At 32.1% G+C, this 27168-nt stretch overlaps 2 protein-coding genes across 2 annotated transcripts; one reads left to right on the top strand and one right to left on the bottom strand.

The window, feature by feature from the left end:
* Nucleotides 1–1427: 1427 nt before the first annotated feature.
* LOC125850471 (protein trichome birefringence-like 25) lies at nt 1428–4904 on the top strand. Its single transcript, XM_049530317.1, has 3 exons — nt 1428–1915; nt 2511–2788; nt 4043–4904. Exons 1-3 carry the CDS (start codon nt 1606–1608, stop codon nt 4796–4798), a joined length of 1344 nt encoding a protein of 447 aa, XP_049386274.1. The 5' UTR covers nt 1428–1605; the 3' UTR covers nt 4799–4904.
* A 9658-nt stretch (nt 4905–14562) lies between these two features.
* On the bottom strand, nt 14563–16399 carry LOC125850462 (hydroquinone glucosyltransferase). The gene has a single exon (XM_049530312.1). It carries the CDS (start codon nt 16324–16326, stop codon nt 14890–14892), a length of 1437 nt encoding a protein of 478 aa, XP_049386269.1. The 5' UTR covers nt 16327–16399; the 3' UTR covers nt 14563–14889.
* Between the last annotated feature and the right edge of the window lie 10769 nt (nt 16400–27168).

Genomic DNA, 27168 nt, shown 5'->3' with positions numbered 1-27168 from the left:
TGAACAAGAAATATAATTAATACCCACAAATTTTAAGCAATTTGGTACATACAAATAATTTATAAATAAAATTTGATCACCTCGAGTATAAAATTTTAAAATCTAGACTTTCAAGCAGAAGTTATGTTCTAACAAGTAAAATTTATAAGTTTTGAATGTATGAAAATGAAGAAAAAGCAACACTGTTAATGAAAAACGATTTAAAGTTTACTCAATTTGACTAAATTTTTAATACACTATAGAAACTCGCTAATATGGATACCTTTGCCTTTTCTAGTGTAAAATCTATTCGATTTTAGAGATGATGTAAACATTAATTGGACATAATAATATCTATTATCTTTGGCAATTAGAAGAAAAAAAATTAAGTATATCATAAACTTACAGCACCCTAAACCAAGACTATATACTTATTTCACGAGTGATATACTTTTTTGATACTATGTATAAAATAATTATTTATGATAAATCTAAATACTTCGATTCTCCATTATGAAAAAATTTAACATTTTTTTGTAACAAAATATAGTTGTTATAACCATATTTTCTGTGTTACCGACATTATTAACATATAAGTTGTCATTTTCAAACCCAAACAACTTTGTTCTTAGGGTGTGTTTGGTATAGATGAAAATAGTTTTTCAAAAGATGTTATTCAATTTTTCTATATTTAATTGATTAAATGACAATTATATACAACCCAACCAAAAAAAAAGTGAGAAAAGAAAAGCCATAATATATGTTAAAGAATCTCCAAAGCACAAGAATAATCCCCACTTTTTTTCTTTTAACGTTTTCTTCTTTAAATTTCCATTTAAATGTACATATATTATATACAATCTTCATAACTTTTAAATATAAAATTCATTCAACTTTTAAATCTTAAATTTTGATACGATATAACTTTTACAAAATTAGTACTTTACTAAAAAAAATCTACATCTATCAACATATAACATACACTAATAACACATTAAACTTTATCTCTAATCAAAACAATCATAGAATTCCTTTTTCTTTTTTTGCAAAAAATAATAATAAATAAATCAAAATATTATCTGGTCATACAAAAGAGCAATTTTTTTCAAGTAAATGCATGTCAAACACATTCTTAACTTTAAAAAGAAAATACCATTTAATTTCCATTTAAATAAATAATCTTTTCAATTTTTAACCAAATCTACATTCATAAGCCTTGAGTTTGATTTCGCCTGATATTTAAATATGAAATCGTCTTTACGAGAAAGCGTAACGCGAATATGAGCATTTAGCACACAATGGGCTGCACCATTTCAGTGTTAAAGTGAAGCCCACTTTATTCCCTTTGTACCCTTTTCTCTTTATTTTGTACTTTTGTGTAACTTTGCCTAATTTCCAACGACCCCCTTCCTCTCTTTAATTTTCCTACTAACAGTTAGTTGCCAATTTTTAATTTTTTTTTTTTTTAATCCTTTATTTTTTCCATCATCATCTTCTTCCTTATCTTTGTTTTTTATCTATTTCTATTTTCATATAATTATAATATTGCAGTGACCTTAATGTGTACAAGTATTTTGGTTACACTATTTGGCCTCTGTGACAACAAGTGCAGAAACACTAAAAACTATGAAGGCTTTTAATGGAACCAACGTTATCAAGAAACAGTTTTCTTTAATTTTTGTAAAATTTACAGTTTGTTTTCTGTTGTTGGGTCTTGCCTATCGACTCATCTTGTCCAATTTCGAACAGTTCTCTCAGATTGAAGTGAAAAATACAGCTCTGTTTTCCGACAACACATTGCCGCTGCCGCCGGTGACTGTGAATGAACCGCCGGTGACTGTGAATGAACCTCCGGTGACTGTTAATGAACCTCCGGTGACTGTGAGTGAATCTCTGGTGACTGTTGATCTTCCAGAAAACCAAACTTTGCGAAATGGTTTGTTAACATTCTTCTTCTTGATTTTAGTTTTTGGGGCATGCATGAATGCCTATATCAGTTCTTGTAAAAAATGATTCTTGAAAGTTGAAAAATCTCTGTTTTTTCTTTTTTAGTTTATTGTAATTTGTATGCTTTGGATTTTGTGGACGTGGGTAATTTTGATGCACTTCTCTGTGTTTTTGTGATTGATTTTGTTTATTTGGTATTAGAGAAACAAGTCTTTCATCAATTTAAAATCCCTTGAGAAAAAGGAGAAACTGAACATTTTCCATGAAAAATGGATTAGTGAGATAACATTCTTTTGATTTTTTTAGAAAAAGGGGGAGAGGATTAGAAGTTGGGAATTAAACCCTCACCAATCACCTGAAAGTTCATGTAGCCAAACCAACTGAGCTATTACGATTTTCTAGTGGGATATATAAAACGTGGATGGTGGATTAATTTTTTATGATATTATCTTTGGCTGGTAGTCATGAATTTTAGTAACAGAAAAAGGAACAACTTGGAGTACAAAAAAAATAGATTTTGCACTTTGAGCTTAGGTCACTAGTGTATGAGTCCTTACAAACCGTCTTTTTTTTTTTCTTTACAGGAACATGTGATTTATTTATAGGAAATTGGGTTTATGATCCAAGTGGTCCAGTTTACACGAATGCGACTTGCTATTCAATTGAATCTCATCAGAACTGTATGAAAAATGGGAGACCTGATGCTGAATATCTTAACTGGAGATGGAATCCAAGAGACTGTGAGCTACCGAGATTCAGCCCTAAGAAATTCCTCAATTTGATGCGAAACAAATCATTCACCTTCATAGGTGATTCAATTATGCGCAATCATGTGCAGTCATTGCTTTGTATTCTCTCACAGGTACATTTCAAGCTCAAAAAGAGTTATACTTGAACTAGGCAATTAGCTGCTCTACTGTTCATTTCTTTTGTTTTGTTTCAGTTTGTTGTGTTAGTGAAATTGGTAATTGCAAGCGTCGTGATTAAGTTGTTTTCTCGTAACTACTTGCTAACATCAATAATTGCTCTTAAATGGTAAATGTGGATATCAGATCAAGTACATACAAGCTTCTTGTGGCTGTTAGTGTATGCCATAACAATTTGTGGGGCACTCTTGTGTTGTATAAGCTGGTGCCTTATCTAGTTGTATCTCACTAGCCATAATTAGGATCTTTTGTGTATGAGGTGGGCATAGCTACATATTGGATTTATCGGTAATGTCACACTCAGGTACATGGATGTTGGTCCCGCGAGCCAGCTTGTAAAGGCTCTTTGTAGTTATAACATTTGTTTTGAAAGTTGTTAAGAAGTTGATTCAAACTTAGTGTCAAACCTAACTAAGTGAACATTTATGACTATTACTCAAGTTTTGCTGTTGTTCCATCTCCTTTGACCAAGAAAATTAGCTGGCCTCATTATTATCTCCTTGAGGTTTCAGCAAAAATTGATGTGTAAAGATATGGCACCGGGGTCCATAAGTCCATATAAGCAGACCATCAGTCCAGTCTAACACCCGTCTACACGCCCAGACCCATAATTCTTTGTTTTGTTTGATTCTGTAAGAGATGACGGGCAGTTTTTCAATGGACAAAACCTTAATGGTGATTGTAATATAATAATAAGGATCGCTATGGTAGAAATCTTACTCCCCTGCTGTGTCTCCGATAGAACCCTCTTAAACAAATGTCCTATAGACGGTTGGCTAATCACGCTGATTCTTTCTTTACTACAGTACTTATTTACTTGGAAATGACTGACTGAAAATGGAATTTTCTTTATTATATAAAATCAGAGGGTGCTGATTGGAGAATCTTCATCCTAAATTAGTAAATCTAATTAACATCAATCAAAATGTTCCAAGCATAATTAGATAAAATTATAATTTGATATTGTTGAGTAACCCTTTGCTCTTTTATACACAAGCTTCATTCGCGGCATTGGCACGTTATGTTCATGTTGTTTCATTTCCTTAAGTATTTATTTACTTTACTTTTTGAGATTTTTGATTTGTAGCAGTCTTGATTATGTTTCATCGTGTTGCAATGCGTTGGGTTGTCCTGTGCTGCAGAAACTTTAGGTACTATTTGTTACTGATCACGTTTACGTTGTCAAGCAGGAGGAAGAAGCTGATGACGTGTACCATGACGAGCAATACAAAAGCAGAAGATGGTACTTTCCGCTCCACGACTTCAATCTTTCTGTCATTTGGTCACCTTTTCTTGCAAAATCAACTGTTTTTGAAGACGACAATGGAGCTTCAACGGATATTACTCAGCTTAATCTAGACAAACTGGATGATGTTTGGACTCAACAATTCGACAATTTTGATTATGTATTTATCGCTGGTGGCAAATGGTACCTGAAATCAACAATTTATCTTGAGAATGATAAGATTGTTGGCTGTCACAACTGTCCTGGTAAGAACATTACACAGATGGGATTTGAGTACGCCTATCGCAAAGCATTGAATACAACTTTTAAATACATCATGAGCTCGAAGAACAAGGCGTATACATTTTTCAGAACCACTACCCCTGATCACTTTGAGAACGGTGAATGGAATACTGGAGGTTATTGTAACAGAACAGGACCTTTCAAAGAAGGTGAGGTTGATATTGGTTATGTAGATGAGGTAATGCGGAAAGTTGAGTTGGAAGAATTCGAGAGAGGATCTGAATTCGGGTTGAAGATGAAATTGTTTGACACAACCTTACTTTCACTGCTGAGACCAGACGGGCATCCCGGAGTCTACAGGCAATATCAGCCATTTGCTGTAGAAAATAAGAAGAAAAAAATCCAGAATGATTGTCTACATTGGTGTTTGCCTGGTCCAATAGACTCATGGAACGATATAATGATTCAAATGTTGTGACATTAAAGTTATTGATGTTGCTCCCACAATTGTGATTGTTCATCTACAAATATGTTACAGACTATTTTTAATCCTCATCGATCAAGTAAATATTTTAGCCTCAGAATGTGCATAGTGTAAAACTGATAAAATAATAATCCATGTACAAGGAATTTGCAACCATTGGAAGATGCAAACTCCACCATCTTGGTTCAATATTAGTAACCATAAAACATAGTGGCCTAGTGTGTCCTTACTAGCTTTGGCACACCCAAACTTGCATACTCAAGAGTAAGTTCACTTGCACTACTTAACAGGATTTTTTCCCATTTTCACCGGCTCTATCCCGAGACCTCTGGTCAAAGATAAAGGATCTTATTCATCCCACCATAATCTTTGTTGGTCACATTTCAGTATTAATACTTATCAATTTTAAAAAAAAAATCTAATAAATTAAAATAATTTAATAAACAATACTTTAATTAATTGTCTTTTTAATGAACATGAAAAGAATTAAAGAATAGTTAAAATGGGAAGGAGGAAATAATTAGAAACTTGTATACAATACATAATATCAATGGAAAAGGTTTAATAGTCATGAAGCCAAAAATCTAGTCACAGGGTGTGAATACAGTCTCTTTTAAAGGGCCAAGGGCCCATGCTAAGAAAAATATGAAAGTGATGTATGCATAATGCATGTGTTATTTTCGTCTGTTCAAAACAATTATTCTGTAAAAGCAATAATTAAATTTACAGAATTTTAGCAAAACCCAAAATAAAGTCAAAATAATAAAGAAATTACATACTGTATATTGGATATTATCTCACAACATATTGGATAACTTTCATATACTATACTATAATAATTAATAAGTCGGGCTCGTATATTATTTTATGAACATGCAATAATTTAATAATTATATAGTGGTGTCCTGGTGGGACATTTATCAAAATTTAATTCATTATCAGTGAATTTATTACTCCTTTCTAACTTTTGTCCAATCAATAAATCAAGGCTTAGTTCTCTATCATGAATGATGACACGTCTTTTTAATACCCTCAATTGTGTAATGTCTGTTGGGAAAGACAAGACACTAACAAGAATGTCAAACAAGATAGCAGCGGAATAATACCCAAATCTAAACTTTCCCTTTCAATTTGAACCAAGAGAAGACAAACCAAATCAAGCAATATGGAGAATGGACAGCAAGTATATCAATCAAACGAAATCAACAAGATAAGAATAACTCAATCACACAAGACACAACGATTTACGTGGAAAACCCTTCGATGTGAAGAGTAAAAAACCACAGGACCAAAAGCTCCACTATAAACACCAAGAGTTACAAAATTGTTCTCCAAAATTGGCCACAAAACAAGTGCCAAACAACGAGCAACAACAAATCAAGATTGCACCAAAACTAGAGAATTAAAGAAGAGATTTCACCCAAAACGCGCTACTGTTCACCCCCAAAATCAGAAGCTACAGACCTCCAAATCCGATCTCCACCGTTGAATTGCAAGAACCAGATGCTGAGAACTCCCAGTTCAAATTTGAGCACGATCCAACGGTTAACGAAGCGGCAAACTCTGTCTGAAGCGGACTGCCTGAGCAGAAAATTTCCAGAAGCAAAAACGGGATTTTCTCTTTTTCTCTCAATCTCTAAAACGAAACTCTCTTGATTTTTCTCTCTTGTGTTTCTGAAAATAAGACCAAATAAGCCTTATATATGCCACATAATATTTTGGGTTATGGGCTAAAGTGGGCTAGTCCTAATAAGACTTTTATTTATCCACATAGGAAGGGAAAAAAGATCCTAAACCCAACAATTCCCCCCCTCACAACTATGTGGAGGAGACCGCCATCCCGGCGATCATGCAACAGTCCTCAAACTTCCCTCTTGGCAAAGCTTTAGTCATCATGTCGGAACCATTATCATTGGTATGGATCTTTTCAAGTTCAAGCAACTTAGAATCCAACACATCTCGAATCCAATGATACCTCACATCAATGTGTTTAGACCGACCATGAAATGTAGAATTCTTGCCAAGATGAATAGCACTTTGACTGTCGCAATAAAGCACATACCTCTCTTGAGCACAACCAAGTTCCCCCAAAAATCTCTTCATCCAGATCAACTCTTTGCAAGCTTCAACAGCAGCAATAAGCTCAGCCTCTGTAGTAGATAAAGCAACACATTTTTGCAACCTAGATTGCCAAGACACAGCTCCCCCTGCAAAAGTAATCAAGTAGCCTGAAGTAGACTTACGAGTATCAACATCACCAGCCATGTCTGAATCAGTGTAACCACAAAGAATAGGCTTCCCTGTACCAAAACACAGACTCAAACTAGAAGTGCCACAAAGATATCTCATAATCCACTTAACAGCATTCCAATGCTCTCTTCCCGGATTAGAAAGAAAACGACTAACAATACTAACAGCATGAGCAATATCTGGTCTTGTACACACCATTGCATACATCAAACTACCAACAGCTGAAGCATAAGGAACTTTCTTCATATCTTCTTTCTCACCATCACTGGAAGGACAATGTCTAGTACTCAATTTGAAGTGCATAGCTAAAGGTGTATTGACAACCTTAGCTTTGTCCATGTTAAATCTACGAAGTACTTTCTGAATATACTTCTCTTGTGACAACCACAACTTCTTGGCATCTCTATCACGGACAATCTGCATGCCAAGAATCTGCCTTGCTGGTCCCAAGTCTTTCATAGCAAAAGACTTATGCAACTCTTGCTTCAATTCTTTAATCCTGCAAGCATTATGACCAACAACAAGCATGTCATCAACATAAAGCAAAACGATAATAAAGTCACCATCAGAGAATTTTTGCATAAAAACACAATGGTCTGAAGAAGTCTTCTTGAAGCCCTGCTGACTCATAAAAGAACCAAACTTCTTGTACCATTGCCTGGGAGCTTGTTTTAAACCATACAAGCTCTTCTTCAATTTGCAAACATACTTCTCTTTTCCCTTGACTTCAAAACCTTCCGGCTGCTCCATATAAATTTCTTCATCCAAGTCACCATGGAGAAAAGCAGTTTTAACATCCATCTGTTCAACCTCTAAGTCTAGACTTGCAACCAAGCCTAGAACCACACGAATGGATGACATCTTCACAACTGGAGAGAATATCTCATCAAAATCAATCCCTTTTTTCTGGCTAAAACCCTTCACAACTAATCTAGCCTTGTACCGTGGAATTGGGTTACCATCTTCATGTTTCACCCGAAAAACCCACCTGTTTTTCAAAGCTTTTCGATCTTTAGGTAACATAACCAAATCGAAGGTATGATTATCATGTAGAGACTTCATTTCATCCTCCATAGCATCAAACCACTTTTCTTTTTCTTCACTTTCCATGGCCTCATCAAGACTCTCTGGTTCTCCCCCATCAGTCAAGAGTACATACTCATTGGAAGAATAACGAGATGAAGGTATTTTCTCTCTAGTAGATCTTCTGAGAGAACTCTCTGGAGCATCAATAATAGTTGGTTGCAGACCAACCACATCGTCTTGCACTGGAGCATCAGCGGCATACTGGTCATTCTGAATATGATCACCATCTTCAATATCAACTTGATTTTCATGAAGATTTTCACCTGGTGGAATAGTCAAAGGCACTGGATCAACATCAACTAGGCTGTCACTACTCTGAGAATCAACTTTCTCAACTTTGTCAAGATCTTCAATTGTTTGGTCTTCAAAGAACACAACATCACGACTTCTAACAAGTTTCTTCTCAACTGGATCAAAGAAACGATAGCCAAATTCATCTTGACCATAACCAACAAAGATACATTGCCTAGTTTTAACATCTAACTTTGACCTTTCATCCTTAGGAACATGCACAAAGGCTTTACACCCAAAAACTTTAAGATGATCATAAGAAACATTCTTACCAGACCAAACTCTGTCAGGGACATCACCATTCAAAGCAACAGTAGGAGATAAATTGATAACATATGCAGCAGTATTAAGTGTTTCTGCCCAAAAGGAATCTGGCAGCTTAGCATCTGAAAGCATACATCTAACTCTCTCAACAAGAGTTCTATTCATCCTCTCCGCCAAACCATTTAGTTGAGGAGTCTTTGGAGGAGTTTTCTGATGCCGAATACCCTGCTCTCTGCAATATCTATCAAAGGGGCCAATATACTCACCACCATTATCAGAACGAATGCATTTCAATTTCTTCCCTGTTTGTCTCTCAACCAAGGCCTGAAAACTCTTGAACACATCAAGTACCTGATCCTTGGACTTCAAAGAGAATACCCAGAGTTTGCGTGAATAATCATCAATAAAAGTCACAAAATAAAGTGCACCACCATGAGACCTTACCTTAAAAGGACCACACAAATCAGAATGTACCAACTCCAGCAAATCAAGCTTTCTTGAAGGCGGATGACTCTGAAAAGAAACTCTCTTCTGTTTACCTGCTAAGCAATGAACACACTTGTTCAACTTTGCTTGTTTCACTCCAGAAAGCAAATTCTTCTTAGCCAAATTATTCATCCCCTTCTCGCTCATATGACTCAGTCTTCTATGCCATAACAATGATGAAGTATCATTCTCCACCAAATTTACTGAGCCTCTAAAAATGGAGCCCTGAAAAACATACAAGTTAGACAACTTATCACCACGGGCTACAATCATCGAACCTTTAGTAAGCTTCCACTGGCCAGCACCAAGGGTATTAACATAACCCTCATCATCAAGGTATCCCACAGAAATCAAATTCAAGCGAACATCTGGAGCATGTTTGACATTATTGAGAACTAGTTTGGAACCATTGTTACTTTCCAAACAAACTGTTCCAATACCAAGAACTGCAACCTCATGATTATTACCCATTTTCAGCATCCCAAAATTACCTGGAATATAAGAAGAAAATAATTCCTTCTTGGGCGTGACATGAGAAGTAGCACCAGAATCCACAAACCAGCTAGACTCATCACGAACAAGATTGACGGCATTTTCATCACAAGAAACAAGAAGATCATCATTAGCAACAACAGCAACACGATTTTCATTGTCACCTTCTTTCTTTTGTTGTCTCATATCTCTCTTGTACTTAAAACAAAATTTCTTGATATGCCCATTCTTGTGGCAATAGTCACATGTAACATTCTTGTATTTAGACTTTGACTTACCTCTACTTTTATCTCTGTCACTCTGACCTCTGAACTTGTTTCTCCCCCTATCTTCAGTAACCAAAACATCGGAGTGTGAAGTAGAAGAAGTTGAGCCTTGAGATCTTCTTCTCATCTCTTCATTCAAGACACCACTCTTAGCATATTCCATGGTCACAACACCACTGGGAGCAGAATTAGTCAAAGAAACTCGAAGAGTTTCAAAAGAGTCTGGCAGAGTATTAAGAAGCCATAGTCCCTGTATTTCTTCATCGAATTTTACATTCATTCCAGATAGCTGGTCAAGAACACCCTGAAAATCATTAATATGGTCAGAAATAGGAGTGCCCTCTTTATACCTGATATTCATCAATTGTTTCAATAGAAACAACTTATTGTTGCCAGTCTTCGAAGCATATAGCGTCTCGAGCTTGTCCCACAAACTTCTGGCATGTGTCTCATTCACAATGTGATTTCGAACATTATCTTCAACCCATTGTCTAATATAGCCACAAACCTGCAAGTGCTCAAATTCCCATTCCTCATCCGTCATGGATTGGGGTTTATTAGAGGTAAACACAGGTAAATGCATTTTCTTGACAAATAGAAGATCTTTCATCTTGCCTCTCCAAATATGATAGTTACTACCATTCAAACAAACCATCTTGCTCATATTTGCCTCCATAATTCAAATCAATAATGAACAACAACCAATGCTCTGATACCACTTTGTTGGGAAAGACAAGACACTAACAAGAATGTCAGACAGGATAGCAGCGGAATAATACCCAAATCTAAACTTTCCCTTTCAATTTGAACCAAGAGAAGACAAACCAAATCAAGCAATATGGAGAATGGACAGCAAGTATATCAATCAAACGAAATCAACAAGATAAGAATAACTCAATCACACAAGACACAACGATTTACGTGGAAAACCCTTCGATGTGAAGAGTAAAAAACCACAGGACCAAAAGCTCCACTATAAACACCAAGAGTTACAAAATTGTTCTCCAAAATTGGCCACAAAACAAGTGCCAAACAACGAGCAACAACAAATCAAGATTGCACCAAAACTAGAGAATTAAAGAAGAGATTTCACCCAAAACGCGCTACTGTTCACCCCCAAAATCAGAAGCTACAGACCTCCAAATCCGATCTCCACCGTTGAATTGCAAGAACCAGATGCTGAGAACTCCCAGTTCAAATTTGAGCACGATCCAACGGTTAACGAAGCGGCAAACTCTGTCTGAAGCGGACTGCCTGAGCAGAAAATTTCCAGAAGCAAAAACGGGATTTTCTCTTTTTCTCTCAATCTCTAAAACGAAACTCTCTTGATTTTTCTCTCTTGTGTTTCTGAAAATAAGACCAAATAAGCCTTATATATGCCACATAATATTTTGGGTTATGGGCTAAAGTGGGCTAGTCCTAATAAGACTTTTATTTATCCACATAGGAAGGGAAAAAAGATCCTAAACCCAACAATGTCATGGTCATAATTAAGCACTATTTCAGTACTACTATATTTTATCTTTGATATTTACACTCGAGAAATCAATCAGCTAAAAAGTCAAATCCAAATTAAACTTGCATCATCTGTAGGTCATTATATTGTCATTGTGGATCAATATATATTGTGATGCCAAGTAGAGTTGTATACATTTTCTGTGTGGGTTCATCACACATCACTCCTCAAATATCAAAATTTTCCCCATCGATTTAAAACAAAAACATGTTTTTTTCCAAAATATTTTGAAACAAATTAAATATGAGAAAAATTAGAAAATATTTTTTTCTATACTAAAAAACACATCCTAATTCAAGGAACGAAAAAATACCTAAAATACCCCTCAATTATGTGAATTGATACAAGATGAGTCATTTTTTATGATCCGCTACATCATCATACTACCTTGGTGTCATTTGACACATATCTCACATGGGATGCTTACACAACAAGGAGGCGCGCTTGTGGAAAAGTTCTAGAAAGCTATGGAAATTTGACGTTCGATTTTTATGAAATTTATAAGATAAAGTTACGTTCTTGAAATTTTCTACCTTGGTGTCATTTGACACATATCTCACGTGGGATGCTTACACTACAAGGAGGCGCGCTTGTGGAAAAGTTCTAGAAAGCTATGGAAATTTGACGTTCGATTTTTATGAAATTTTTAAGATAAAGTTATGTTGTTGAAATTTTCTAGCCTTGTAAAAAATTCTAGAAAAGGATTTAACTACTAGTAAATATTGAGGAACTTTGTAACAATTAATATTTGCACACAATCCCCTAAATAACTAATATAAATTGGTTTTGGGGGGGGCGGGGGGNGGGGGATTCATTTCTAAATCATCAAATCCGTAATATAGACAAGGCTTCCTTTAACAATTTTCTTGTGTTCAGTCTATTATTTTCTAGCGATTTCTAGTGTTTTAGACAAACTTAGGGGTGTCAAAAATAAACTCAAACATAGGTAATCCGTCCAGAATTTTAAGGGTTGGGCTCAAGATAATTTGAATTGGGTTCAATCTCAACTCATTCAAGCCTAACCCATTTTAAGAGAATCCTCAATTGAGCCCAATTCAATCTTTAATTTCAACCTGATTTAAAACTCTTTATTAAGATATGTTCCTATATTGAAGGTATGAATTATTATCTATTTAATATCTTTTAGAATTTATCTATCAATTGTTACTATTTTTTTTTAAAAAATCTTGAGTTGAAATTCAAATTGTGATTAAAAAAGCTAAATATCACTATGTTAAAATTATTGAGATTAAGCGGGTCAAGACCTAACACGTTTTTGAGCCCAAAGTAAACTTGGGTGGGTCAAGACCCAACCCGATTTCTATTTCAATCCATTTTAATATCTTCAATTTCAATTCAACACGTCCATTTGACACCCCTAGACAAACTTGACTAAGGACGTGACATAATTCTCCTTCCAGAAAACGTTGTCAATTATGTTGTGGACTGTGGAGCAAAGTATATTAGCTAGGGTAATATTCTAGTTCTAGAAGCAATTAACCATGACTTCGTCTTTTGATGTGCTAATTTTGTCTTGTGTTTTCTGATAGACCAAAAGTTATAATACCAAGTTAGAAAATGCACTTTTTTTAAAAAAAAAAAAAAACAGTTGCTTTCAATTTTTGACGTGGTACCTTATTATTTGTTGACTTGTTGTACATGACCATCACTTGTATCTTCAGATAAGCCACAAAAGTAAATAATGATATTATAAGAAGTTAGAACGTGTGGAAAATATATAAGAAATCAGAGTAAAAAATGGCGGACTTTGCTATATATATGTGTGTATTTGATCACCTACATTATATTGGGCCATCTTGATGGCTGATGGTCAATAATTTTTGGACAAATTACTTAACTACACTTCTTTACTTACCTTAATATTCATTTATCACTATTTATTTCAAAAATTTCAAAAATCTCTTATTTTACCTATGTATCACGCATGTATCCCGTGCACAACGCTATGTATCCCGCTGTGTGGAATGCATCAAACACAATGTATCCCGCATGTATCCGGTGCAATATCCCGCATATATCCCGTGCACAACGCTATGTATCCCACTATGTGGAATGTATAAAACCTAATGTATTTCATGCACAACGCTATGTATCCCGCTATGTGGAATGTATCAAACCTAATGTATCCCGTGCACAACGCTATGTATTCCGCAAACATTATTTTTAAGGGATTTTTGATAAATAGAAAACTAGAAGGGATATGATGTTATTTAGTACTTATAATATGTGGTTCCTATAATTTTTACATAATTTTTTGTCTGAAACGAAAGAGTAACGATAACAATAAAATCTAATTAAATTTTGATACCTTTGTGTTTGTGTGGTCCTGGTCCAAAATATATGACAAAGACAAGGATAATTACAAATAAAATAAATTTCTATATTTTCTTGTTGTACTGATTGAGATTTGATATGATGCTTGTACAGGGAAAACAAGTTTGGAAAAGGCTTTTACTTCTTCAGAGTCCGACTTAATTTGGATCATATATTACACGACAGCAATGCTCTTAGATAACTGTGAATCATGTTAAAGGTAAAACTTGTTAGAGTGCCCATGCTAGGATTTTCCTTAGTAACTAATGAAAGAAGCAAATCTCTAATGACAATATTTAGAACCAGTTTGGTGATGTCACATGTTTAACAAGTCAATCATTGCTCTTAGAGATACTTTTAAGCTAGAAAATAATCTCAAAGATAATTTTAAAATAAAACATTTAAGGCTTAATAGCTATAGTCCTTTTTAATCTTGATATCGTTTTTTCAAATAAACACTCAAACTTAATTGTACTCACACATATTTGGTTGTTGTAGTCTTGTCCCTGCATGCAAAATTGTACTCACACTACAACACAACACATAGAATAAATATCTTTCTACCTTGTTGGTGATAAACCTCATATGTCAATGCCAACCACTACTACATTTAGTCCCAATTAGTACCCACCATGATTTTTACACAATTTCTTAGTGGTTGGGTCCTCCTCTCTTGCTGATGACTGATGATTTCATCCTGCTTACCTACTACTTCATAATACAACAATCAATAACCTAGCTACATAAATTTGTTAGACCCCATTTAATCAAAATAGTACGTACACCTTTCGACTTTTTATATGCTCTTTAAGAAAATAATTAATAACGTTGATCATACATACACTATTAGAGTAGTAAGAATATAATTCAAAACAAATTCAATTGTAGTTCATATGTAGTTTTCATAGATGTACACAAAATCATAACCCGAAACATGTCTAACATTTCAATTGCAAAGCACAATTATTGCTAACTAGGGAATGGAACAACTAGAGACATAGGAGAGTTTTGAACCCAGCAGCATTTACTGTGGCACGATAACTGGTCCTCTCGTACCAGGGAAAGGTCCTCTGCAACAAAATAATGACTAGCTACATCAATTATTTGACACTTTTTTTCTTCAATTTAGTAACCAATTCAGCTAATGCTTTTGTAGAAGAACCATCTTCACTAAGCACTTTGGCTGCTGCATCTTTAAGGTCTTTCATTCTACTGCGCACTCCTTTTCCCTCTTCACCTTCCATTAGTCCTTTCACGACTTTAGCAATTTCCAATCTTCCCACTATGCCATTTTCTTCATTGACTTTTGGCCTTAGTGCCACTTTTACATCCTCACTTAACATAACCGCGTTCATTTTTTGTTCCGCATAGAGTGGCCAAGCTATAAGTGGTACCCCATGGACCACACTCTCCAAAGTTGAGTTCCATCCACAGTGAGTCAAGAATCCACCCGTTGATTCATGGCTCAGGATTCGGGTTTGTGGGGCCCAATTAGGCACCACTAAACCAAACCCTTTTGTCTTTTCCAAGAACCCTTTTGGTAAAAACTCAAGAGGATTAGTTGAATCTTGGACATTAAAAAAAGTAGCATTAGCTATTTTGTCATTAGGGCATCTAACTACCCACAAGAACCTTTGTTCACTCATTTCCAAGCCTTTTGCAACTTCAATAAGTTGCTCATGAGAGAGGGTCCCACCACTACCGTACGATATGTATAACACAGAGCCACGTGGCTGTTCATCCAGCCACGTCAGACACTCCGACCCGTCAACCTTACTACCCGAATCCATCTGAATAAGCGGGCCAACCGGGTAAACGGTTGGCTTACCGGGTTCTTCTTTCTGTAGAGCTCCAATGGCTCCTCCTTCCAATTCCTTAAAGCTGTTTGCTATTATCCCTTCTGCCATTCCATACCTCTTCGCATGATGAAGAAGCCATTTGTAAGATTCATCTTTCCGGTTTTGAACCGGGTCGAGTAGATCCTTTCCGTGGATCGGGGTACAACCCGGAATCTGAATCGGGTGGGGCAGCTCTCTGTACTCACACGACACCGTTTCATCAAGCTTCGGCAAGTAGAGAAACAGAGACAAAGCCATAGCAGTAGAAGGGAAAAAAATATAGGGAGAAATTTTCAAATCAATAGCAACATCAAATGCATCAGTACCAAACAAATCAACAACAAGCGCAACTGTTTTCTTCGATTCAATAATGGGTTTCAAAATTTCACGCAGTGAAGGAAGAGAACGATTAACAGTAAGTGAAATACGAGTTTCGATTTTAACATCTTCAGGTAAATCATCCAAATTAACCGGAGGAAGAAGATGATAATCTATGGAAGAAGGAAGTGAGTTCAGGAAAATTTTCTGAGCATTAGAAATAGGGCCATCAGTGGGGAGGATAAGAGTAACAGAAAATTGATGATGGAGAAAGATTCTCTTAGCGAATTCGACAAGAGGGATTAAATGACCCATACCAGGAGAAGGTAAAATTGCAATATGAGGAATTTCTGATTGCGTCGCCATAACAATTTGCGCCATTGTTAAGAAGATGAGTTCTGGTTCAACAAAATAGACAAGTAGTGAATTATTTGAGCTTTAGTTTAATGGTAGGAAATGAGAAGAATGAGGTCTTTATTTATACATGAAAAATGTTATCATTGGTACGTGTGTAATGACAATAACATATTTGTTTGATTCTTTTGTTACAATATACAAAATAATAATTACTCCCTCCGTCCTTAATTATCTTAATTATCTGTTCATTTTTAAATTTGAACAATTATGAATATAGTAAGTTTATCATTTTATCCCTATTAATTATAAAGTAGATGAATTAAGAACTTAGGATTTTCAAAAAGTTCTATTTTTTTCAAAATAATTAATTGAGGGTATAATATGTAAAAAAAAAAATTGTTCTTTTTTTATTTGTAAATGGACAAGTAATTAGGAATAACTAAAAAAGAAAAAATGATCAAGTAATAAGGAACGAGGAAAGTAGTGTTTTCCATAGATCTCAAATTATGGGTTGTAACATTAATTAGGGGAAGAAGTTTTGACTATTTATTTTTATCTATATTTCAAAAATGTGTATTTTTATTCAATATTTTAAAATGTATATTTTTATTAAATACTTTATTCTACTGGATATTTATGTTTGGTTTGAAACTCTAAATTTGATTATTATCCGGTATAATTATTTAATTCTAAAGAAAATATGAAGGAATTTTTTTTTAAAAAAACTATCTTGATTTGTTAACAGATAAGTAAAAGAGAAAAAATAATCTTTAATATATACACCGAATAAACTCAAACAGAGGGAGAACTACTATGGAAAAAAAATAAATTCTTTTAGAATGATAAATAATTTGAAATAATTATTGAACATCACACTAATGGTATTCCTCATATGGCCAAAAGTTGCTAAAAATATTTGTCAAAAAAGGATAAATTAGTGAACAAACACTTTTTGTTTATAAATTCTTAAGAAATAAAACATGATAACTTATAAATAGTAGTACTCTGAAAAAAGACTAGGTAAACTTACTGTATTTATTTACTTCATTTTCATATATAATAAATTTGAATATAGACCACACATGTGTGTGGTGTTGTTTTACAAAGGGGTCGGTTTTAAATGTTTGAAGTGGACGGGTGTTGTTTAGTTTGTAGATGAGAAAATTCAACATTTAATTTAATGAGCAACCTGTACAGTGATGTCAAGGCACACGTTAGCCTCATGTCATTACATATAATTTTTTTCCTTATTTGCCCTCACAAAATTAATAAACCTCCATTATTGGATGATTTTGTTAATTAGAATGTGGCCACTTTAGACCTCAACGTTAGATCGATTTTATTTAGTCATGCGATATGAAGTAATAATATTAAATTAATATTTAGATATGTAATTTTAAAATTATGATTTACAATTTATTTTTTTAAAAAAAAAAACACATGATTTAGGATTCAACATCATTTTTTTTAAAACATAAGTAAAATTTGATCCATAAATTTCTATTTTGTATTGTAAGAAAATAGATAGATTGGTCATTTTAAATTTTATATGAAAAAAAGTAGACTCATGTTTAGCGTGAAAAAATTGTATGTACCATATGCACGGATCATATTAAAGAACTAATTATTACTATTGTTGAGTAGTGATTTTTTATAAAATTATGTATAGTAAGAACTTTGTAATTGCAAATATTTATTTGTAAAAGAAACATGGAGTTATATAATTTATCAATGCGGTTTTATAAGATATTTTGATACCTTATTTTATGAACAATGATTTTTTTTTTCATTTGATATGATTGTTAATTATGAAATTTTTAAAAAGTTTTCATAACTCATGGATTGTTTTATGTTTATGCGAAAAAAGTACAACTTAAAACCATTCAAATTATATATCAAAAGAACTTTTCATATTCAAATCAATTTAATTTCAAATTATTTAATCGAACCGCCTGATACACAAATATGTGCCATGATTATATTGTGCACGCCTCCCTAATAAATCCCAACGGTAAACATTATATGCACTTATTCTCTCATTAACTAGATTAGGGGAATCTAAAAATTAATGCCCATAAAAGTTGCTATAAATATGGAAAATTTCCTTTCAAAGTTAATTGAATGTGATGTTAATATAGACATCTCTCATCAGATGTACATTTGTTCAAATGTATTACAATAAAATAAACAAAAAATAAGATTTGGAGATTTCTTATTAAATTGAAGTTTTGAGAATTAACGCTCTATGTGATGCCAAAAGTCAAAACTGTAGAGACCAAAAAAATTCTAATACATAAATTGGACGTGACAACGTGCTAGGAAAAAAAAAGTATATTTGATGAGATATATAATTAAATAGTTAAAGTGAGTTTTTTTAATTGTTTTAAATTTTAAATAATATAATCATATTTTAATATAATATCAGAATACATAAATGAAATGTTCATGCCTTCAAATTTCACCCCTGGATTAGTCCATGAAAATGAATTAAATTAAATTAAATTGCGTTCTTTCTAATAATTCGGATTTGAGTATGTTTAATTTGTTTCTCCCCTGTCTTAACTAAAAACATGGCAGCTTTCGGATTTTAAAATCTAAATAAATCTATTTTTATCGTAAATTTTCATCTATTATTTAAAAAATTTAAACGGTCAATAATTATGACTTGTAGTAGTTTTCAAATACATATATTTTGTTTCAATAAAATTGTAAGTTTCACATCTATATTCACGATTAATTTTAAATTTGTTTGACTCTCGACATTCAGTTTGTACCACATAAATTGGGTTTAAATTGGATTGGTTACATTGTTTTAGTTCGTCGTGATAAAAGTAGACTGAGAGCGTAATGAGTAAGCAACACATAACTTTAGTCATCGTGATAAATATCAAATACTTTCTCTATTTCAATTTATTTGTCCTATTTTTTAATATGATATAAAATTTAAGAATCTATATTAGACTTTTGAATATTGTAGTCTAAAATTAAAATAAATGTACCAAAATATCTTATAACTTTATGATTTTAAACATGTCACGTGAAAAGTGAATTAAAAATTTCTTTAAAGGAAAAAGAAATTTTTTTGAACGAAAATAAAAAAAGAAAGCCTGATAAATAAATCGAGAAGGATGAGTAGTTAGTTACAATTTAAATTTGGTCAAAATAATAAATAAATGATAATAGGTCAAACAATCTCTAAGAAATGTACTTAAAAATTAAAAACATGCATCGAAAGAGTTCCGTACGGGAACACTGCACTTGGGGTCAACGCAGGGCTGGCTGGTCAACTAATATATTTGTCTTCGAATTAAAGCTGTATATTATATGGTTGAATTTTTCTGGAAAAACCATATATTTGTATTATGTTGAAATTCACCAATACATGCAATAGTTTCCGTGAAATGTTGCTGTAGTATTTAAAATTCGAGCCTTAGCCATGAAAGATAATTTATTTTCATTTAATGCGTTTTTATGTAATATCATTTCTAATTAGTCGAGGCTTTAAAATAAGGATTGAATAGCAATGGAAAACTATCTTCTTCCCATTTTAATGGTTGTTTTAACTCTTTTAATGTTCAACAAAAATAACCAATACAAGTTTACTAAGTTTTCCTTATTTAATAAAGGTTGAAATGATTATTTTCCTCTTAAATACATGTTTTCCTATTAATATTAAGGGATTGTTTGGTAGGGGAAATGGTCAAATCACTACGAAAACAACTTTTAGCTACAATAAATATACACATTAACAAAGAGTAGCAAAGTCTTAATCTGTATTAGTTAATTGTCACTGGATTCAATATCGCTATAAATTTTAAGGAAATTTACAAAGAGTGCTAAATGTGATTATCACTACTAATTGCCTCTACAGAGATATATTTAACGATAATTAATCTATTATCGTTAATTAATTGCCGCTAAAAATAGTTTTTAATATAATCAATATATCCCTCTATTTTCTTCTATTAACCAAATTTGTTTCTGATTATATAGGACCAAATATATCCCCATCATTACCAAATTATTCAAAAACGTCCCTCATTTGAATGGAATCCCTCAAATCAACATAACCAAATTTCAATTTATATTTTCCAATTTAAATGAATCTCTAATAAACTCGACCTACCACCCACCAAACTAAAATTGAAAGTAATTTAGAGAGTCAATTAGGGTCTACTTACCAAGAGCCTCTTTATCATATCATTGATCACCTAACTCAATAATACTGAAACAAGACATAAACTTGTGTCAGTTTTGACAACTCTAATTCAGAAACATAAATACATACTCACTCCGTTTCATTTTACTTAGCATCATTTGATTTATTTTTTAAAAAAAAATTAAAATTTTCTAAAACAATTCATACATATTTGTGTGGTTGTAAATTATTTATTAAAAGTAAAATTTTATAATTAAGTAATTTCTAATAATAAATAGATGACATTTTCTTTTGAACCGATTAAAAAAAAAGTATGTCATATAAAATGAGATGGAGAAAGTAATAACTTTGTACTCCCTACATATTCCGGCATTATTGCTCTTGTTTCAATCTTATGATTAAATTATAGGGAAAAAACACTAGATTGATTTCCCATCGAACAATAATGATTTTACCAAAGAAAATAACAACTTTTCTTTGACATTCTTATATAGGCCATTATTGCAGCATTAACATCTTGACCATTTTATCATCTAGAGACTACATTATGAACAAGTGACCAATATGTTAAGAGTACCACTTTCAATACTTCTAAAATGAAAATTACAAAAGTCTAAGAGAAAATATTCAGTCCTGACACCAAACTTAAATGGATCGAACGAATTATAATTTTATGGGCTAAGTTAGTTTCGGCATCAAAAGGTTTGTCTATGAAGTACAATAATCGACTCATATTTTCAACTCTTCTAGAAAATCTAATGAGTCTCGTGTTGATGAATAGAAAAAGGTCCCATATATTACATCATTTTCCTCAATATGAATAAGTTGAAATTTCGACCATCAAACCAATATTGATTTTTGTAACTTTATGTTCAACTTTTTGTGTCTGTAACACACATCTTCGAGTAAACAAATTGCAAATATTACGAAGTTGGTAAGTGTATAGTATTAATTTTACATTATAAATATTAGTTCAATAGACTAACGATCATCGAAAATCTTCTTAATCCGTGCTTGTTTCCTAAAAAAAAAACATTAAAAACCACTACTTTCCTTCTCATAATGATGTGTTTATAGGCGATTTTTTAAAATTTAATTAATAAAAAAGTAGAGTATTATTGTTCAATTAATGCCCTTGTGAAATGGACCTAACTAAATCATATTTTAACACTACAACAAAATAGTTTTTTAACGGCAATAAATATACGCATTAATAAAGAGTCCTAATGTATTTACTGATATTAGTTAATTAATTATCATTAGATCCAATATTATTATAGGTTTTAGAGACATTTATTAAGAGTGTTAATTGTCTCTAAAATTTAAGAACACATATTCTGTAGCAATTAAGCTATTATAGTTATTACAGCTAAAGATCATTTTTTTTATGTACCAATCAGTTTTCATTTTATAATTTTAAAGAATTATATAAAATGGGAAACATAAAAGTAAAGGCGAATAACGTGGTGAATGCTCTTTGGCACATTGCATTTGTCCAAATCTTGGAAAAGTAAAAATCATTTATTGCGACTTTTTGGTATTTTTATCCAAATGCATGAGGCATTGGTTTAAAACTTTAATGTGTTGGCCACTTATCCAAAAGTTCAAAGCAATGAAAAGTCCTAGCATCAATAATTCAAAGTGCCTTTCTATATTAATCATCACCAATGCAAGACTAAAGTGCCAATAACCTGGTAACTTATACCCCACTTTCTACCTTTCTTTTATCCAATTATTAGACTTCAATTTGATCCATGGTGGTTGATCATCACATCTTATCTTTGGTTTTAGTAAAATTTGCTCTAAAAAGTAGGGGCAAAGTTACAAATCTGGATACTTTTTTTATTAAACTCAATAAATTTTATTCAAATAATGTATTCACTGACGTAGCTATATGGTGATATTGGACACCCTTCGTCAGAAAGAAAAATTTCGCATTTGTAACTAAAAGAAGTTTGCCAATATAGGAAATGACATTACGCAAAAAGTGGATGAATAACGAGTATAGCTCTATTTTTTTTTTATCATCCATAAAAGCGAACGATATGATCTTTTACCCCTTCAAATAAATCAATTTATAATTTATGACATTTTGACCCCTATTTTGTTTGTCCATTGTTATTTTATTAGGTAAAATTCACAAATGGCTATACCTTTCACCCTCTGTTATAAACGATAACGTCATTATTATGGAGACATTCACATTTTATAGGTAAATCTTCAGGGCATTATCATGAAGAAATTCTATGTAGAATCATTAAAAAAAGAAAAAGTTACCGAATTACACTACGTTACTTTACCTATTATTTCTTTTTCCCTACTATTTAGTAAAAATACGAAATTCCCTTCTTTTCCCCCAAAACTGACTCTCCTGGATACATTATTTCTTCAGCAAAGTAAACCCACGTCTCCAATTCCTAAAATCTCGCCTTCAATCTCTCCATATTATCAAATCAGTTATCTAACTCAAATCAATTTGAATTTCAAACGATTTCCAACTCTTTTCAACCACCTGTAAAGTTCAAAACAAGTATTATCATCTTCTTCGTTTTGCTTCTTTTTTTTTTTGTTTTTTTTTTGTGTTTAATCATTTTGGCTCTTGCATTACGGATCCTCCATCTTTGAGTTTTGGGATTACCTAAATAGTATCACCGAACAATAATTTCATATTTGATTAAGAAGATCCCAACTGAGCAGAACTGAGATCTAAGAGGTTGCATGAACCGGCAATAATTGTAAATCGAAGTTCTAAGAAGTCAAAACCAAAAAAAGGAAGTACATGCATCATCTAAAACAAAGGATACAAAAACTCCAAAGAAAGGGGTAGAAAGGGTGCCCCTCCTATATCTCGACCCACACTACCAATGGTATGTAATTTTTTTTCCCGATATCGATTTTTGAACTTTATGTATTCCCCTGTTTTTATTTTGATTTTAGTTTGATACATTATGGATAAATAATTTTGTATTCATTATATTGTTTGAAATCTACACTTGGTACCCAAAAACAGTAATTTTGGTAATTTTTGTTGTTATATTATTGTTAATGTATCAGAAGTTAAAAGTCAATTTATAAGGTTGAATGCTATTATGATTTAGGTATCAAATATAAGTATTGAGTATAACTTTCTAATTTCTACACATATACCAGGTTTTTGGTCAAATTTTTGGGATATTATATGTATCTACACATTTCATTTAATTTATATTGTATCTTATTCCTATTTGCAGTAACAACGGAATGTATGTAGCTGCATTTGTTGAATTTTTATGTTGTTTTTAATTTTGTTTTCATTACAGTTTAATACATTCTTACAGTTTAATACTTTTAAATTTGAAGAATGTTTATGTCCATAATTTTTTATGTTGCTTTTAATTTTGTTTTCATTACAGTTTATTACTATAAATAATATACACATATGTACAACTTATTGTATCTTGTAAGATGATACAAAATTTCCACAAAATTATTATGTACATGATACACCATTGCCTCCACAAATAACAAAATTGTATTATTCACAACACATAGTACAAATTGTCGATTATAGGATTGGTACAACTCACAAAAGTTGATACTATATCAGTAACAGATACAAAATATACAAAAAATATAATGTATATGATACATAGTTGATTAAAACTATTCTAACTGTATATTTTGAACTACATCTGATACTATATTCTTTTCACTTGATAAAAATAGGTAAACTTGATACTTTGAATATTTAGAATAGTTTTACATGTTGTATATTATAACTTTTGTACACATCACATCAATTGGTATTTATTTAATATCCCATGCCAAAGTTACAAAAATATTAAGTATAAAATACACAAAATTGCTACCAAATTTACTTATCGAATATCTTAGATGTAATATACAAATAATTACAGCTAATATCATTTTTTAAGCTGATACAAAATTTTCAGAAATATATAATACACATGATACATAACTACTTCAAATATCTCAACTTTGTATTTTAAACAATAACTGATACTATATTATTTGCAGTTGATACAAATAGTTCATATTGATACTTTTAATATTTATAATATTTTAACATGTTATATCTTCTAACTTTGCCACATGTAATAACAGCTGATACTATTTCACTATCCCATACGAAAGGTACAAAAAAATAAGTATCAGATAAACAACATGTATATCAAACTTACTCTATCAGAAATTAACAGTAAAAAAAAGTAGTCAGAATTGAAAACATAACCTTTTTCATTTATTGCATCAGAAAATAGTAAGCTAAAAGTACTTTAGAAAGTATCAAATTTAAGAATTATTAGACACTAAACATCAAAGTAATCTTAAAAAGTAATCATCACGAATATTTCGGGTTGAAAGTACATGTTTTTCGATTGTGATCTTCTTGTCCACAACGTCCACAACAGTTTGTGTTTGTGCTTAGCTTTTCATATGAATTTTTCTTCCATTTTTCCCTTGGTCTACCAGGCATTTTTTTGTATCTTGGAGGCAAGACAACATCTTCCAAAACACCTTCTGGAACTGTCCAATCACTTCTGTCCGACATTGGTTCCTAACAGACGCCTTAAAAGTCCAACAACAATCATCTGAATAACACACTAATACGTAGTTGTAATTATACCATACACATTTATTATTTGATCATGTTTAATGTATCAAACCATATTGGAAACAAAAAAACAGTGCAATAACAATGTTTCAAACATATTAATGATGAACACAATTTATCATTCTCAAAATGAACATGATACNGGCAAGACAACATCTTCCAAAACACCTTCTGGAACTGTCCAATCACTTCTGTCCGACATTGGTTCCTAACAGACGCCTTAAAAGTCCAACAACAATCATCTGAATAACACACTAATACGTAGTTGTAATTATACCATACACATTTATTATTTGATCATGTTTAATGTATCAAACCATATTGGAAACAAAAAAACAGTGCAATAACAATGTTTCAAACATATTAATGATGAACACAATTTATCATTCTCAAAATGAACATGATACGTTGCTCGGATACAAATTCGAAAATGATACAAAATAAACATATTTACCAAATTTCACATATTATTCTCAAAATGAACATGATACTTTATTAAATTCACACAATTATATACAAATATAATAACCTAACACATTCAATGCACATAACACATTTTTTTTTGTGTATCATGATCAAATATCAACAAACAAATTATACAAATGAAGAATGTAATCAAATATATGTATCACATACCTTTTTTTATCAGATCTTTAAACTCTAAAATTGAAGTTATGCTTTATTTTGTATTTTGCCATTACAGTCACTAGAGTTGCATTGTCCTTGTACAATTGCTTCACTTCCACAACAGTACTATTTGATCTGATATATAAGTTTCGATCTCCATTTCCGGTAAGTAATAGGAATCAACAATTTTCGATTCAACTATGCTTAGAGCTTTTGCGTCCCTTTTTCCACCTTTAAAACACGCAATTGCACCTGTGGTTGGATCGAAATTATGTATCTCTTCATCACTTTTTTCCGTTGTATCAATGCATAGTGGATACAAACTGAATCCTACCTCATGTTTCTTCACTTCTATGTATAACTTCACTCACATATTATTCCTAATACACAATGGCAAATTACCTTCCACAACGTATCTTATCTCGATGTTTTTTTTCAATTCATCAATATCCAATTCAGCTGCAATTGCTGAAATAAGATTCACAAACAAAATATTTTCTCCAACCACTCGCTCGTAACTAACATCACTTTCCCATATTCCCGAATGCCTTAACAATTTCGAAATATTCATTTCGAATCTTCACAATTTTTTGATGCAAAATTTTGTTAATCAAGCTTCTGCAATTTTTTTGGATGAAAAGGGAGACAGAATTACACAATTTGAAATTTAAATTTTCAAGTTCTGTTACATTTTATGAAAGGCTAATTGTTTGAAGAAAGAAGTGTACCCTTGATTTGTGGGATTCAATTATATATTTTTTTTTAGTCCCTAATTTAGCGCAGTAAATTGATAACAGAAATCTCTAAATTAAAGTATCTGTGCTTCCCAATTATGTATCCAAAAAGTATTAAAATAAAGGAATTTATGTAATTTATGAAAGAGTAGGGATAGGATGTAATTTGTATGTTATACTATGTGATTTACATAATTTTTACTTAAAAAAATACAATAAATTCAAAATGCACACAAAATTAAAAGAGAAGGAAAAAACAAATACAGAGTCTAATTCAAATTGGCCCACATTTTAGGATGAAGAAAACAAAGGGCTCAAATTCTGTTCATTATAATTGGGCCATATTTATGAATGTGGCTGTCACAATTAAATAAGAGGCTCTTTCAAATAAAGCCATATTTAATCAAATCCAAGAAGACCCAAATGACGTGTATGAAAAAGTGAGTACGAATTGGAGAAATTTTTGGGCCATATGATTTTAGAATGTGGAAATTTCAAAAATAGCTAGGACCAGAAACATAATCAAGCAAAATAGATATAATTTGCTTAATTATGATTCGCAACTACATCTTAGAAACTAAGAGAGGCGAGTGAGATGGAGAAAGAGGAAAGATGCGAGCGATATTGAGAGAGAGGGGGGCATAGAAGCAAAAAATATGTTGCTTATTGCCAAACAAACCCTAATAGAATACGAGAATTCTAGAAAAAAATAGCAAAATAATGAAGAGATACAA

The sequence above is a fragment of the Solanum stenotomum genome, chromosome 1, assembly GCF_019186545.1.
Source record: "Solanum stenotomum isolate F172 chromosome 1, ASM1918654v1, whole genome shotgun sequence".
Classification (NCBI taxonomy): Eukaryota; Viridiplantae; Streptophyta; class Magnoliopsida; order Solanales; family Solanaceae; genus Solanum; species Solanum stenotomum.
Note: the sequence above shows the minus strand (reverse complement) of the source record. Positions and strands in the feature narration are given on the sequence as shown.